This window comes from Talpa europaea (assembly GCF_964194135.1).
Source record: "Talpa europaea genome assembly, chromosome: 3".
Classification (NCBI taxonomy): Eukaryota; Metazoa; Chordata; class Mammalia; order Eulipotyphla; family Talpidae; genus Talpa; species Talpa europaea.
The window spans coordinates 117,610,715-117,627,261 of record NC_140069.1 but is presented as its reverse complement, the minus strand read 5'-3'; the positions used below and the strand labels follow the sequence as shown (position 1 = coordinate 117,627,261).

At 39.6% G+C, this 16,547-nt stretch overlaps 1 protein-coding gene across 9 annotated transcripts in view; it reads left to right on the top strand.

The window, feature by feature from the left end:
• Window positions 1-16,547, top strand: part of SRPK2 (SRSF protein kinase 2) — a gene marked incomplete at both ends in the record, with an annotated part of 198,698 nt that overhangs the window by 159,101 nt on the left and 23,050 nt on the right. For 4 of the 9 annotated variants that reach the window (XM_084230852.1, XM_084230851.1, XM_084230859.1 and 1 more), the window contains 3 exons: window positions 1,838-1,944; window positions 14,088-14,253; window positions 15,342-15,367. In XM_084230852.1, coding sequence (XP_084086978.1) covers window positions 1,838-1,944; window positions 14,088-14,253; window positions 15,342-15,367 — 299 coding nt within the window. The remainder of the gene's footprint in view (window positions 1-1,837; window positions 1,945-14,087; window positions 14,254-15,341; window positions 15,368-16,547) is intronic. The other 5 variants (XM_084230855.1, XM_084230857.1, XM_084230856.1 and 2 more) reach the window with 2 other exon arrangements.

Genomic DNA, 16,547 nt, shown 5'->3' with positions numbered 1-16,547 from the left:
TTCCTCTTGTTTCAGATCTGTAGTCAGTTCCGGGAACAACCAACAGGGAGAGTTTCTGTGATTAAACCACTTGCCTTGTAATTGAATGGAGTTTTTGTGTACATACATTTTGGTAGCTATTTATACTGTTAAATACTAAGAAACCATTATAGTCTAGATTTGTCAGTGCTCATAGTTTAGAAATCTTGGGCTTCGGTTGTTAGGTGGTTACTAACTTCAGCCTTTAGTTTGCCATTTTGGTAATAAGCCTGGGAAATAAAAACTCTAGCTTTTAGATGATCTACGTCTAAGCCTGTAGTGCGCAAGTTCTTCAACATTGCAGAAACACTTTTCTTATTTTAATTAAAAATATTTCTGTTATGATGTAAATCCAGATATTAAAAAATACTAAATCAATTAACTGTCTTTAAAGTTAATCTATTACCCTCCAGGGATAAACAAAATATTCATAAAGGGCTTCAGGGCTTTTTAAACTCTTGTGTGAATGACATGAGCTTGTGTGATGGACTTTGGCAGTTCATAATTTTTGAGGGCCGGTGGTAGGACTAGAAATGGTTTGCAAACACCAGATTTCTGAGGTTTCATCATTACAGGTTGGCCCTAAAGCCATCATTACAGATTGTATGCATTCTCAAAAACTGCTTTTTAAAAAAAGATTTATTTATTGGGCCTCCCTGGTAGCACAAGGGTTAAGTCTTAGTATTATCAAGCTATCCGCAACCATTGCAGCATGAGTTCGATCCTGGCCAGGGAGTTGACTCACATGGCATAGCAGACCTCTTCTGACTATCCCGCTGCTCCCTTTAGCAGTATATTTGAGTAGATCGGCCTCTTCTCACCACTCTGTCTCTGGTGAATCCACCCCCCTTCCGTCCCCCCCCCCCATACACACACCACTGACCTCTGCATCCCTATTCTTATATGCATAATAAATAATTTTGGGATGTATTTATTTATGCATACAAGAATTGGTGTACAGGCCAGAGGTGTTGGGCGGGGGTGGGGTGGGGGGGGGGTGGTGGTGGTGGTGAGAGGATTCACCAGAGACAGAGTGGGGAACAGAACAGGTGGATCGATTGAAATACACTGCTGAGGAGAGCAGTGGGTGAGACATGTGGGTTAGTTGTGCCATGTGGGTTAGCTCCCTGGCCTGCGATTGAACTCATGGCTGGTGATAGCTTGATAGCGCTGAAACTTTAACCCCTGCACCACAAAGGAGACCCTTAAAAACTGCTTTAAGTATTAAAATTGATCCAGTTATCCAATGAGAGAGATCATTGAAGGAAAAGATCAAATGGTCTTCACTGTGTTTGGTGACTTTTATGAAGTGTTTTATGTGATCTGTTTTGCACAAATTTAGGCAGGGGGGACAGTTAAGACAGGAAGTTCTTTATTTTTCCCTCATAAACCTCAGTGAACTTTCAGTCTTGCTTATTTTCACTATGGCTGATCATTGAGGAGGAGTGGCTGAGAAGAGTGAGCACCCAGGTAAGTGTGGGATTAGTCACAGCTGTGGCACTTTTGGAATATAAAACCCAGGAGAGTTCTTTAAACTCTCTGAGGTTTTGCTTTCCTTGTTTATACTTGAGAATGACTGTATTTTTCCCTAAGGTTGTAATGAGTACACTTTAAATAATATGTGGTACATACCAAGTACTTAATAAGTATTAGGTCTTTTGATTTTGCTGAGAAATAGCAGAGGGCTACTTCTGGTATTATTGCAGGTATAGATGTTGCATTTTATAAAGAAGTGAAGGTTTTGCCAAGTGCCACAGTGATGGCAGCTTTCAGTAACTCCAGGAAATGTATTTACAGTTGATCCTTAACTGTGTCTCAGATGTCTGCATGGTCTTTGAGGTGCTTGGCCACCATCTCCTCAAGTGGATCATCAAGTCCAACTACCAAGGCCTCCCAGTACGTTGTGTGAAGAGTATCATTCGACAGGTGAGGCTTAGGAGGGCAACCTCTCAGCGCCCCCAACTAACTGGCTATCCGTGTGACATTAATTGCTGTTTTCTTTAAAACACATAAACATGCTTAATTTTTATTTTAAAAAAAATAGGTGTAACTTGCATAACATTTAAAACTTGTTAAGTCAATTTTATATTTATTTAATGATAGATCATTCAGTCTCATAACAGAAATAATATATCAGGTATACATTTTTTTTTCTTTTGGCATCTTAACCTTTTAAAAGATGTATGGTATAGTGAGAAACTTTATTCAGTATCATTACTATAAAATGCCTCACTTAGTTCCTTAGGAAATATTTCCATTAAACAGATAACTTACTAGTTCTAAGTATCTTTGGATGGAGGAAAAATAAAAGATAATTTAAGGAGTATAAGTTTAGTAGGCTATGTAGTATTAGATTTGTATTTTTCTATTGCCTTCATAAAGGAAAATCTTTGGCTAGGGTCAAATGTTGATGCTCCAGCAGATAGTTAAAGAAAAGTATACATGCCTGGAAGATCATCTTATAATTAGAAATGTTTAACAGAATCCATTTTCTTCATGGAATATAGTAATCTGTATTCCACTTACTGCATTACAGCCTAAATTAAGAATGTTGTAGATAAGATTTATTCTTGATTTCTAAAATAATGGATGATTACAAAGCCCTGCATTATTCTGCAGAGCAAATAATACATAAAAGAGGTTGCTTAGTTTGTTGGAGGAGATGACTCACCAGCCCAAAGTTTCCAGGCATGAAATATAGATCTGGGTTTAGGAAAAGAATCAGGGAATAATTTATAATTGAAGAATTGTAAATTCAAGACATGAGTGTCTATGAAAGCAGCTTCCTAACAATTACAGGTAGTATGTGTTTGCATATATACATATGGGTAGTTTTTTTTTTTTAAAGATATATTTATGCATATAAGAACTGGGGTACAGGCCAGAGGTGAAGGGATGAGAGGATTCACCAGAGACAGAGTGGGGAACAGAACAGGCAGATTGACTGAAATACACTGCTGAGGGGAGCAGCGGGAGAGTCAAAAGAGGTCTCCTGGGCCATGGGGGGTCACCTCCCTGGCCTGGGATCGAACTCATGCTGCAGTGGCTGCAGGTAGCTTCATAGTGCTTCATCTTAACACCTTGCACCACCAGGGAAGTCCCCATATGAGATTTTTTAAAGCCATTTTAAAAATCTTGGAAGTGTAAATTTGTTTAATAAAATGGAAAGAGAGGGCCTCCCCGGTGGCACAGCAGGTTGAGAACAGAGCTGTGAAGCTGTCCGCAGCCTGTGCAGAGCCAGTTCGATTCCCGGCCCACCAGGGAGATTCCCACATAGTGCTGCAGACCTCTCCTGTCTCGCCCCCTCCTCCCCTCAGGAGTGTACTTTGGTCCTTCTGCCTGTTCTGCTCCCTACTGTGTCTCTGGTGAATTATCTCACCCTCCTGTACCTCTGGCCTGTACCCCAGTGCTTGTATAAATAAATAAATCTTAAAAAATATATATTAAAGAAATGGAAAGAGCAAAACTTGGGGGAATTGCTCACGGTTTGTGGCATTCTTCACCCCTGTGCTCACAATTAATTACAAGACCCGGCTCAATCTCAGGGTGCAAAAACAATAGCCTTTATTTATAAAGGTAGATTGGGATAAAGGCAAGAGTTTCTAAGGCCACAGATGGCTCACTGTCCTACTCCAGATAGTGTCCATGGTGTCCAACAGTCCAAAACTGCAGTTACTTGTGAAGATGATATTGTCTCTCTGAAGGTGCCCAGAAACTGGTGGCATACTTGTAAGCTGTAGACCAGGATCCAGCTAACCTGTGGCAGCTGGGGGTAGTCACCGGCACCATAGTAGCGTCTCTCTTGAAGCCCAAGTCTAGTCTTCTTCTGAACCTTCTTCCAAGCTGAGTTAATCAAGCCATTCTTCCAAGTCTACTGAAACCTTCCCAAGCAGCTTCTCTCCAACCCAAAAGAAGCTGAGTCACACCTTCCCAAACTGAGTAAAGCCTCTCTTCTCAAGCTGCTGGAGCCACTTGATTTCTTCCCTCAAGCTGAGTCTCCAGCCTCTCTTCCCACCTTTCAAACCTGACTGGTCCATTTTTCATACTAACTGTTCCCAAGACTTAATTGGTAATGTTGCAAGCTTGTACCTAATTGGTGCCAGTGGGAGCTTAAACTTGTTTGATCATTTTCAAAACTAGTTTAGGATTCAAAACTAAAACCCAGGAAGTGTGTCCAATCCGCCCTGTGCCATTTTGCACCAGAACAGGGCAGGGAAGCTGTGCTGCATCTGAGTGGTGCTGGCCAGGTTCAGACCTGACCCCCTATGTCTCCAGTACTGCTGTGAGGTTTTTCCTAAAACCTAAACACAGCTGTGCTGGGGTTGGTCAGCAAACACAGCTACCATGGCATAGTCCAGGTTGATGCAGCTTAGCTGGATCAACCCAGCTAAGCTTCAGAGAACCAGAAGCTAGGAGAGCTACTCTTAAGAAATCATCCTAGATTTTGCTTTTGAAATAATGTGTAGGTAGTTTTGTTTATTGTTGTCCTGTGTGTTTGTCTTTTATTTTTCTGTTGTGCCTATGTTTTTAAAGACTCAACCAAAATTCTACCTGTGTCACAAACGCTTCCCATGTGACCCAGTTAGGATCATTATTTCTTTGCTTCTTGGTATACCTGTGGCCTACATTTGGTCCTTTCCTAATGATTGTAGGTCTTCTAGTACAGGCTACAGTTTCTCAATCCTGGCATTATTGACAGGATATTGGATTGGATAATCTTTGTTGTAAGGACTAGTCCTGTGTCTTACAGCATTTTTTAATAGCATCCCAGACCTCTTCTCACTAGATGCTTATGTTAGCCATGTATACCCCAACTGTGATAGAACTGTACCAAGTCTCTGGTGGGGAGGAGGAGCGCAAAAATAAACTGTTGTTGAGAACCACTGAAATCAGGGGTAAGTGCAGTGGGTATGTACCTGAACAATTGATTTAATTTCAAACCCTAACTTTTTTTTTAAAGATTTATTTATTTATGCATACAAGATCTGGGGTACAGGCCAGAGGTGTGGGTTAGAGGATTCATCAGAGACAGAGTGGGGAACAGAACAGGCAGACTGACTGAAATACACTGCTGAGGGGAGCAGCTGTGAGTCAGGAGAGGTCTGCTGTGCCATGTGGGTAGCTCCCTGGTTGCTGGGGATCGAACTCATGCTGCAGTGGCTGCGGATAGCTTCATAGGGTGTGTCTTAATTCCTTGGGCCACCAGGGAGACCCTCAAGCCCTAACTTTGCCACTTACTATTTTGGGGCTCTGGTTAAGGTACTTAGCCTCTGTGAACATGTTTCCACATTTGTAAAAGGCATAATTTGTGACTTGATTGTAGAGATTAATACTGAAGGACTACTGATAAAACGTCCAGCGTAGTGACTACCACATATTAACTGTCCTGTCTAACAATTTTTTTTTAACCATAGAACTTCTATTTTTTATTATTTTTTTTTCTCAATCCCCCCATTCTGACCCCAATCCCTCCCCTCCCGCCCCCCACCCCCCAAAAAAGTGTCTCTGGTTCATAGTTTTTGTTGATTTTGATTTTCACTTTCTTATAGTTACTCATTTTCCTGTCTAACAATTTTTTTTATTAAAGATTTATTTATGCATAAAGAGCTGGGGTACAGGCCAAAGGTGTGGGGGGTGAGAGGATTCACCAGAGACAGAGTGGAAAACAGAGCAGGCAGATTGACCGAAAACTGATGAGGGGAGCAGTGAATGAGTCAGAAGAGGTCTGCTGTGCCATGTGGGTTACTCCCTGGCCGTCCAGGGATTGAACTGGTGCTGCGGGTGGCTTCCTAGGTAGCGTCTTAACCGCTTGTGCCACCAGGGAGACACAATTTATTTTACTTTTTAAAGAGTTCCTATTATTCTTAGTCCTGCAGTCAATCTTTAGCTGTCCTTATTTAACTCTAGTGACCTAACACTGGATCAGAGAAGGAATATTGGGTTCTGCTGATGGTGGTAGGACACTGAGTAAGCCTGCTGCCCACCCCTGTTGCTCCTCGACCTCAAGCATGGAGTCTTGTGCTTGTCTATTCGCTCTCCATCTTTCATTTCCTTTTTTCCTTTTAAATCAGCTTTATTGAGGTCTATTTTATGTCTGGCTTTTATTTCTGAAACTGAAAGAAAAAGGGTGCTTGTGTTGGCAGTATTTGTTATTTGTGGTGCATTAAAGATGTACTGTACCGCAGGCGATGATTCTTTAAATGCCCTTGCTGTTCTTTAAACAGGGTTTCGACTTTCTTATGTAATTGAAAGGTTAGCTGACATTTTACTTTCTAAAAGTTTAAAGTTTAATTCTATGCCCTTTACAGAAATCTTGTAAAATAGTGACTGCTTGCCATTAAATGAGGCTGGGTGAGGGCAGGACCTGATTTTGGTGACTTTGCTGCAATACAGGAAAAACTTGTAGTTACAGCTTTTAGCCTTGGATTTTAAAACTATTACTCCTTCTGTTATTGTGATTTATCACATGCTCTTTCAGCCACTCTATTCTTTAAGTGCTTTATTTGTATTATATGCAGTCTAATCCTCATTGAAAGCTTATGAGGCCAGAGGTGTTGCATAGAGGATAAAATACTGCCCAGGTCCCATAGTTACTGTAGTCGAACCAAGATTTGAATACAGTTATAATAATAACTACAGACCATGCTCTCAACTGCAGGAAATTGTGTATCTACTTAGAAAGATGAGGGAGCATTTTCAGTATCAGCATTTCTTTGTGAAAAAGTATACTTTCATGTCTATGTGATAAATTGTTTTCTTTTGCCTTAAAAGTAGATATAGCAGTTAGTTTTTAAGTACAACCATTAGATTTTATTTAATTAGGGCATTTGTAATTTGTATTATGTGCTGTAATATGCAAGTGAATGGGGCTTTAAAAACCAGTGCTTTTCCAAATCTACCTTCTGTGGGTGATGAATTCTGTGGGCACATCAGGAGCTGTGACCTTGCCCAGTTTGATTGACTCATTTCTTATCACTGAATGATTTTGTCTGTACTTAGTATTTACCATTTCAGTTATTTAAGTAGGCCTGGTTATCAGTGAATTTGTTATGATTAGTCCAATATTATTCAATTTTGGATCAGAAGATTATTTTTACATCCACTATTCATATATTCTTGGATTTGTTCAGTGTGGTTGTACATATGGGTTTGTACTAACTTTGAACTGTCTTCCCCAAAATGTTGGGGCCTCAGCTTAGATTTGGTAGTCTCTCCTTTTCAAGGGAGTTAGCCTCTTTCCCAGATTATTACTCTGTTTTCTAAATGCTGGGCACAGGTTCTTTGTTTGTTCCTGACTATATGCAGAAGTTTGCCTGTTAGATTATCTCATTAATCCATACTAGTCAGGCGCTGGGGCGCCCTGAGGTCACAACCTCAGGAGATTGTTTAAGCGTGTATGAAACCACTGCCATCCATGGAGGGCCTGGAAAGATCTTAGAATATTGTCATATGTCCTTGGGCAGCTTCTAGGAGCAAGGAAGGCAGAGTGCATACTGATGGGGGAAGAGACGGTGGTACTCTATAGAAGACACTTACGAGCTAAGAAATATCTGGAGGATATGGAGAGATAAATCACTGCACCTTCCAAGATGATTCTGAACAACCACACAAACTATTCTTTAATGCCCAGAAATGTATGGCTTCTTCTACTTAATCCATTTCTTCTATACAACGTGAAGAAAACAAGTGCAAAGGATAGACTAAGGTCATGGACTACAGGTGCTTTGCTGGTTTCTAAATTCCTGCTATGAGTGAGACCATCCAGTGTTTTTCGTCTTCTTTCTGGCTTATTTCGCTGAGCATGATCCCTTCCAGCTCCATCCATGTTGCTGCAAATGGCATGAGTTTGTCTTTTTTGAATGCTGGGTGATGTTCCATGGTGTATGTGGACCACGTCTTCTTGATCCAGTCATCTGTTTTTGGGCATTTGGGTTGTTTCCAAAGCTTAGCTATTGTAAACAGTGCTGCTATAAACATAGGGGTGCAGGTGCCCTTTGGAATTAATGTATCTGTGTCCTTTGGGTAAATACCTAGGAGTGGAATTGCTGGATCCTATGGAAGCTCTTATGTTTGGTAGGTCCAGGGATCTCCACACAGCTCTCCACAGTGGCTGGACCAGTTTGTACTCCCACCAGCAGTGCAGGAGAGTTCCTTTTTCTCCACACCCTCGCCAACATTTGTTGTTGCTAGTTTTTTTAATATGTGCCATTCTCACTGGTGTAAGGTGGTATCTCATGGTAGTTTTGATTTGCATTTCCCTGATTGCAAGTGATGCTGAACATTTTTTCATATGCCTGTTGGCCATTTGCATTTCCTCTTTGGAGAAGTTCCTTTTTATCTCTTCTGCCCATTTTGTGACTGGATTATTTACTTTGTTTTTTTGAGTCTCTTCAGCTCGCTAAGAGCATTCATTATTCTATGAGGACATCAGAAGTCTGCATATTTAAATCTCTAGAAACTTCTAAATATTGATTTTACACACGATCATCACCAAAGAAATCTTTCAGGATCAGTACAATCCTGATTACTTTCTGAACTGTGTAGGTTTTTCTTCTGATTCATTAATGAAAAATACTTTAGACTTGAAAAATCCCCATACTTTGCCCCCTCTTGTCACCGATGAAGACATGAAGGTGCTGCTGAAAGCCATCTTCCCTCAGCGCCCAGGGGCCCTCGGAGGAGACAGTGATGATCACTGAGGGAAGGGAAGGGAAGGGAAGGGCAGCCGTAGTCTCTTCTGACTTGCTGGAGAAGCAGTTGTCAGTAGTTCTCCTGAAGCCTCCTAATAAAGGTTAAAGGCTCCATTTAACTAAGCCCCTGGCGGGGCCTCCAGGATGGCCTAGGGGTTAGTCTCAGCGCTCTCATCGCTGCGGCCTGAGTTCAATCCCAGGCCAGGGAGCTACCCGCAAGGAGAGTGGGAGTTAGCTCCTAGAAGGGGGCATGGAGCTAGAGCGCATGTGGTGCAGCAGAAGGTCTCCTCTGTGCCCTGCTGCATACAGCTATGCTCTGTGCTTCAGATCTTCCTAGCCCGCCCCTCCTCCGCCCCGCCCCTCCTCCGCCCCGCCCCTCCTCCGCCCCGCCCCTCCACAAGTCTTCCTAATAAAAATCTGACACCTAGAATAAAAAAAAATAAATCCATACCAGTCAGATTTCGGAAGAACAAAGAGCAGAAGGATATTTTAGGACAAAGCCTATGAAGTCAGTATCCACTAAAACTTTTGTCTGGGTGTGTTACCTAGTTCTTGTCCTCCTTTTTAAATAGGTATTTCCCCCGCTTCTCAAGTCAGCTTAACACCATGCTTGTAAGAAACGATGGCATTCACTCTGTCTTCATAAGGATTTTTAGCTTTTTTAGTGGGAAGGCTTCTTGGCCTTGAAGAGAGTCCGGTGCCATTTCCCTCCATACTCACACAAAATCCTTATCTTGATGAAATGTTCTGCTTACCCTTCTGCTCTGCAGGCTCATCTGGCTACCTGTTGGGTTTCCCTGGGGGCCATGTCATTCCCCACAGAGGAAGCGGCATATGGCAGTTCTCCTCACCTGTGTCATAGAGTGGGAAGAACTCACCTTGTGACCAAGTCAGAAAATAATTTACAACGTTATTGCCTTCTGTTTTGAATTTAGGGAGTAGGAGTGGGGAAGTTTTACCCAGAGTGGTGAGCAGGACTGAGGAGATGCCACCTTCAGGAGAAATGTCTGTATTACTCTCAACTTATCCTTTATTTGTCTACAAAATTACAGGACTTATTTCTCCCAAGCTGTGGTAGAAGGGGAGAAGCGGGTTTGTGTTGTTAACACCCATAACAGATGGTTTAAGAACATAGTGCATTGGTGGTATAGAATGAAACTTTAGGGCTGTCTTGACCAAACTTCTTGTTTTATAGCTGAATTTGAGATCAGAGAAGGGAAGGGACTTGCTTGGAATCTTAGTACCTGAACCAGAACTGGAGGCTTTGCCTTCATTTCTGCACTGCTGGTGACCTGTAAATCCGACTTCATGAGGAAAACAAGCCCCTGCTTTCAAGGTGTGATCTGGCACCTGATGTGGTTAGATTAATCTCAGCCTTGATGGCTTCTGTTGATTCAGATGGCAACTGAAAGATCTCCACAGCCTCTGCTGCCTCCTGTTGGTGAGGCTGAGTATGACTTTAGGCAAAAGAGACTGAACAAGGGAAGCAACAGAAGGGAAGTTAGTGAAGGCTCCTTTAAACTCTTTTCCACATTTTCAAGGAGAAATGTATTCTTGGCCATGAAGTGTGATTCATTTGTTTTTTGCATAGTTATAGTTATTCTGCACAAATATAGTTGCCCTGCATAAATGGTTATAAGATTATCCGTCATTATTGTTTGATTCTGGATTTTGGGGTCATTTATTGGGTAAACGCTTCACTTGGTAGGAACAGAAACACTGTTTTTGAAAATAAAACCATTCTTCTTTGCTTCCAGCTAAAAGAGTTTTAAACAGCAGTCTAGAATGTTCTCATTAGGAAAAAATGAGATGCAGATAAGTTGAATTAAGTAATTTAGTAGAATTACAGTTTATCTGTTAAACACTTTATCGTGAGTGCTTCATTGTCACTGGGAGTTCATATTAGCACAATTGTTACTGAATCCTATTACTCTTACTGGTGTAGCTTCTCCCATGTAGAATGTCCTAAGAACTATGAAAAGGCTTAGGTAGAAGAATATAGTGGCATCTTTTGCCTGAGATGGCACTGAAAAGATATTTTCAGAAACATACCAACCTTTTTTTTTTTTTTTTTTTTTGATTGATTTATTTGTACCAGCACTGGGTACAGTCAGAAGTGTGGGAGGGTGAAAGAATTCACCAGAGCCAGAGCAGGGAACACAACAGGCAGACCGATGAAATACACTGCTGAGGGGAGCAGCAGGTGAGACAGGAGAAGTCTGTCGTGCCATGTGGGATCCTCATTGGCAGCCGGGGATTGAACCGGTGCTGCAGAGGCTGCGGGCAGCTTCGCAGTCCAGTGCTCAACCGCTGCACAGCCAGGGGAGGCCCAACATTCTGACTTTTTACTTTGAGTTAATGTTTGATAATTCAAAGAAATTTCAGTGGGAATAATTTAAAGTTCTAAAAACAAATTGTTTCTATAGGCTGCAAATCATCAGTGTGCCTGCTTTTAATTTCTTGTATTTCTCAGAATCTCATATTGAAGCATTCATACAATATTTCAATTTACACAAAAGCAATTCATGAATGTCTGAATAATAGACTCATTGTCTCATATGACTCGACAAAAACATAGCACGCAGTCCAGTCAAAGAACGGGCAAAAGATCTAAAAAGACACTTCTCCAAAGAGGAAATGCAAATGGCCAACAGATACATAAAAAAAATGTTCAACATCACTTATCAGGGAAATACAAATCAAAACCACAAAAGGATACCATCATCACACCAGTGAGAATGGCACATATTAAAAAACAAACAAACCGGCAACAACAAATGCTGGCGAGAATGTGGAGAAAAGGAACTTTTCCTACACTGCTGGTGGGAATGCAAACTGGTCTAACCACTATGGAAAGCTGTGCGGAGATTCCTCAAATTACTAAAAATGGAGCTACCATATGACCCAGCAATTCCACTCCTTGGAATTTACCTAACCAAAGGACACCAAAACATTATTTCAAAAGGAAACCTGCACTGTTATGTTTATTGCAACATATTTACAATAGCTAAGATATGAAAACAGCCTAAATGCCCAAAAATAGATGACTAGATAAAGAAGATGTGATATATATACATAATGGAATACTATCAATCAAAAAAGATAAACTCATGCCATTTGCAGCAACATGGATGGAGCTGGAAGAGATTATGCTCAGCGAAATAAATCAGAAAGAAAAGGAAAAATATCAGATGGTTTCATTTATAGGAGGAATATAGGGGAACCAAATAAGGGATGGGGGGAGAGACAAAACTAGCAGACTAAATCAAAGATGTTCAGTGGGGGAGGGAGAGGGATTAAAACAGAGAAGAGCACAAGAGACTATGGTGATGATTCACGGGTGACTTGGTGATGGGAATTTTATAGGAACTACACCTGAGAGGAGAATCAAACATTATACAAAAATGAACAATGATTTTTTTTTTTTAAAGAAAAATAACAGGTTCATCAACCTATAACTTTATTTTTTTGTGGAAATAATTCTTACTATAGATTCTTTGACAATTTAAACAATTAATATGCCCTAATTGCATATTACTCTAAAACATTAAATATTAATTCTAAGGTTAGAAGTCAAAAGCTCTTCTCTTATCCTAGTCTAATTGGTTTTACTTAAACTCACTAGGCATTCACCAATATGTCATTAAATCTCATTTGCCTTACTGTTTATCTTTTTTTTTTTTTTTTTTTTTTTGGCCAATTCTTTCTCCTCCCCCTGGCATGAGACATGAAGTCTACAAGCCACATGAAGACAAGAATTAATGTTTATTGCTGTACATTAAACTCCAGAATAGTGTGTGGCCTGTTGTAGGAGCTCAGCTGATGCTCAATGAAATCATCTAAGAATACTTGCTAGGAAAAGTTGATTCAGATAAATGTAGGGATTTTCTTCCTGTTACAGAGACAGATCTTCCTGTTTGCATTTTCCTTCACAAATCATTGTAAACAAATGCTAAGGTGGTTTCGAAGATACTTAAGGTAGACTGAATTGGGTTTTTTCTGAGAACTTGATAGAGTTGGATGATACTCTTTACTGTCCACATATTCTTTGCCTACTTGCTTGGCTATTTGGGGACAAGACCCCAAAATGACTTAAAATATTTTAATAATGATGTTTATTAAATGCAATTATTTGTTGCACATGTAGAATTACTAATGTATGGGAACATGAGTGGCATTTTAAATACAACTTGTGTTTATGAAAAGAATAGAAGAAATTCCTTTCTGATGGAAACAATTCCAGAAAAACTGTCCTAGTATGTTGTAGGTAACTGTTATTCCATTAATTTTGTTTTATGTCTGCCTGTGTTTCTTTTTAGTTTATATGATAAATACATTAATATATTGGCTCAGTAGGTACCTTAACTTCTATGCTACAGTGTTGTCTGGATACTGGACATGGCTTTTATTCCTCCTTTACCATAATTTTGGCAATGTATGCACATTATTAACCATCATAGAGATGCAGATTTTTCACACCACAGATGACAGACATTTCACACCACTAATGTGACTAAGATAAGAAGACAGATAACAAGTGTTAACCTTGATGAAGAATCCTATTATCCTTTACTGGTGTGGGAACATAAAATGGAGTGGCTACTATAGAAAACAGCTTGGCATTTCGTTAAAGGGAGAGAGTTGCCATAAGACCCAACACTACTAGGTTTATAATCAGGAAACGTTAACACAAAAACTTATACATGACTGTTCATAGAACTTAGTCCTAAGGTGGAAACAACCCATATGTCCAAGGAATGACTGGCTAAACAAAATATGCCTCCAGTGGACCATTTGGCAATTGAATGAAATGAAGTACTGATATGTGCTACATATAAATGAACCTTGAACTCATGCCAATTTAAGAAAAAGCCATGTATGATTACCTTTATATAAAATATGCAGAATCATGAAGTCTGTGGAGATAGAAAGTAGATTAGTGGTTGCAGAAGCTTGTAGGAGTTGGGAGGACATGGGGCCTTGACAGCTAATGGATATCGTGTTTCTCTTTTGGGTGATGAAAATGTACTAAATTAGTGATGGTGGTTGGCATTACCTAAAAACCATTGAATTATATTCAAAAAGGGTGAAATGTATTTTATAGAACTACATCTGTGAATTTACTTAAAATGTGTAATGTATGTAGATATATTTGCTTCCATGAATATAATTTATCTCCAAAATGATACACATTGATAGATTGTGGGAACAGCTGGATTCCTATGGGGTTCAAGGTGGGAGAGAGATATTTATCAAGTATCCTTTTGTATCTTGTCTTTCCTCCTCTGAAGTATTAATAACAGGTATTAAAATGACAAAGGTATTAAATAGCAAAGGCATTAAAAAAATCATGTCTTATCTTGATTTTACTATGTCCAGGTCCTTCAGGGGTTAGATTATCTACACAGTAAGTGCAAGATTATTCATACTGACATAAAGCCAGAAAACATCTTGATGTGTGTGGATGATGCATATGTGAGGAGAATGGCAGCTGAGGCCACTGAGTGGCAGAAAGCGGGTGCTCCTCCTCCTTCTGGGTCTGCAGGTGAGAACACTCAGTGGGGTTTGTTTTAGTCTGTTTGGGGGCATTGAAATTCAGGCAAGTTACGTGTTAAAGGCAAGTGAGTTAAGCATGTACGTTGGGAGATCTTTTTCTTGAGAAAGATGCCTCATCTAAATTTTGTAAGTTAATATTTGAATTGATGAACATTGTTTTCCCTTAAAAGGTCATTTAAATTCTTAGCTGTTGCTTCACCTGCATTTTGAACATAATCTTGTGTTGGGCATTTCTGTGGAGGAGAATATATACCAGCAGGCTTCATGTAACTCACCCATGGTCATCAGAACTTTTCTCAGGTTCAGTTTTGTTGGAATGTTTCCTACTTTTCACTTAGTATCAGTCCAACTGCAGGATCTGAAATTAATAAAAAGGACCTAAGGGTGAAAAATGGCGACCATATATCTTGAGTTTTGGCTTTTATCATTTTATTTCTGGTTTTACAGAGGATAATGGTTGCAGTGAAGTATTGACTATGCTTTCACCCCTTCTCCCTGTTCTCTGTGACTGCTGTGTTGTTAAACAAGCATGCAGACTGAAGGGCTATAGTCCTGTAACTGACTGGGGCTCTTGGGATATGTACCACCTCTGTACCTCCAGAGCATTGTTTCATGAAACCGTAATCTATTCAGCCTGGCAAGGTCTGTTTATGTGATTTCATGCTAGAGAATATTTGCTCTAGTATTTGATTTAGTTTAGTTGTATAAAGTCACTAAATAGTTTTCAAACATTAGATACACAGCTTCTTAAATATTCACTTAATTTTGTATAAAAAATGCTTGGCTGCATTTTTAAAAATTTTTTTTATAAATTTGAACTCTTCTCCATTTTCTTGTCAGTCAGTACCTCCAGACTGATTGTTTTTTAACAGTCTCTCCTGTGCCTTTAAGAGAAAATCCTTTTTTGTGTTGAATAAACATTTAGATGACCATGATTAAGAAGCCCTGGTATTTAATGATTTGGGGAGTTGTGTTGCCATTACATGGCAGTGATTATTTTATTTTATAATTCAAGTTACCTACATGAAGATATATTTCTCCTCCTCTAAACATTCATTTTGTTTCATTTTGTTTTAGTGAGTACTGCTCCACAACAAAAACCTGTAAGTAGTCATATATACTTATATTCACCTTCATGTCGAAGGCAACTATTCATTTTTAAGCTTTTCATAATAAAATTTCTGTTTGTTTCTGCAATAATTTTTCATTTAAGGGTTATTTGGGGGGACTTGGTTATATAGATTTTTGTCTGCCGCATATGTTCTAATGTACAGTGATGTAAAAAGTAGACATAAATGCGTATATTATTAGCTATATGACTTAATGTGTAAGTAAGCATTACACATTGAAGTGATTTTTAGAATTGGAATGTTTGAAGCTATTCCACGTATGAACTTCATCTTTTTTAGTCCTTATGTGCTGTGGGAGTGCTATTGGTAGTTTGGTGAAGTGTGAGGTGACAGAGATGGGGTTTGAAATAGCAGTGGTCCAAAACCACTTTACAGGAGTTATTTATCTTCTGGGTTACCTGTTTTTCTGAAGCTGTCCTTCTAAATTTTTTTATTAACCAGAAATATGAAAGAATATTGTCTTTGTTATCATACTGTCCATACACCCACTCAAATAAAATGAAACAAACTGCTTGGAATTAAATCCTTTCCTGATGGATCTAAGCATGGCTTGGTTCTGGTAGAAGGTAAAATATATTTAAATATCTTGAGCTGATGGTTCACCTCCATGCCTTATAAGAGCTTTATGAACAAAATGCATTTGAAAGGAAATGCACAAAAATTCTGAATGCTGCCAGTAGCTCTCAGTTATGGATGAAAACCTCTGTACAGTGGACAGTTGTAATAAGCATGTCTACCTGTGGCCTGCCAGGGGCCTAGTCATTTCCTATAGTTCTATGGAGACTTGAGCAGCTTGTTTCAATTATTGATTCTGTGAAAGATTGTGGTACTTTCCAAGTCAGATGGCCATGATTAAGAGAGACTGAAATTGTGGCTTTTTCTGTTTCCCCCTATATTTCTTTCATATGCTCATTCCGTAGAGTTAATGCACTCATGGCTGTTGATAACAGCTCATTGTGTGAGACCTATACACAAGCAGTACTGTTGACCAACAATCAATGAACTGTACCTATTGTGGCAGACAGTTGGTAAGACAGTAAAAAGAGAAGGAGTGTTGTTACTTTGTATACAGGCAGTATCAGACTCGCAAGAGCTGCTTTTTGAAGAATGTCTTTAACATATTTAGTTATTAGAGTTTCAATGAAAAAGAATT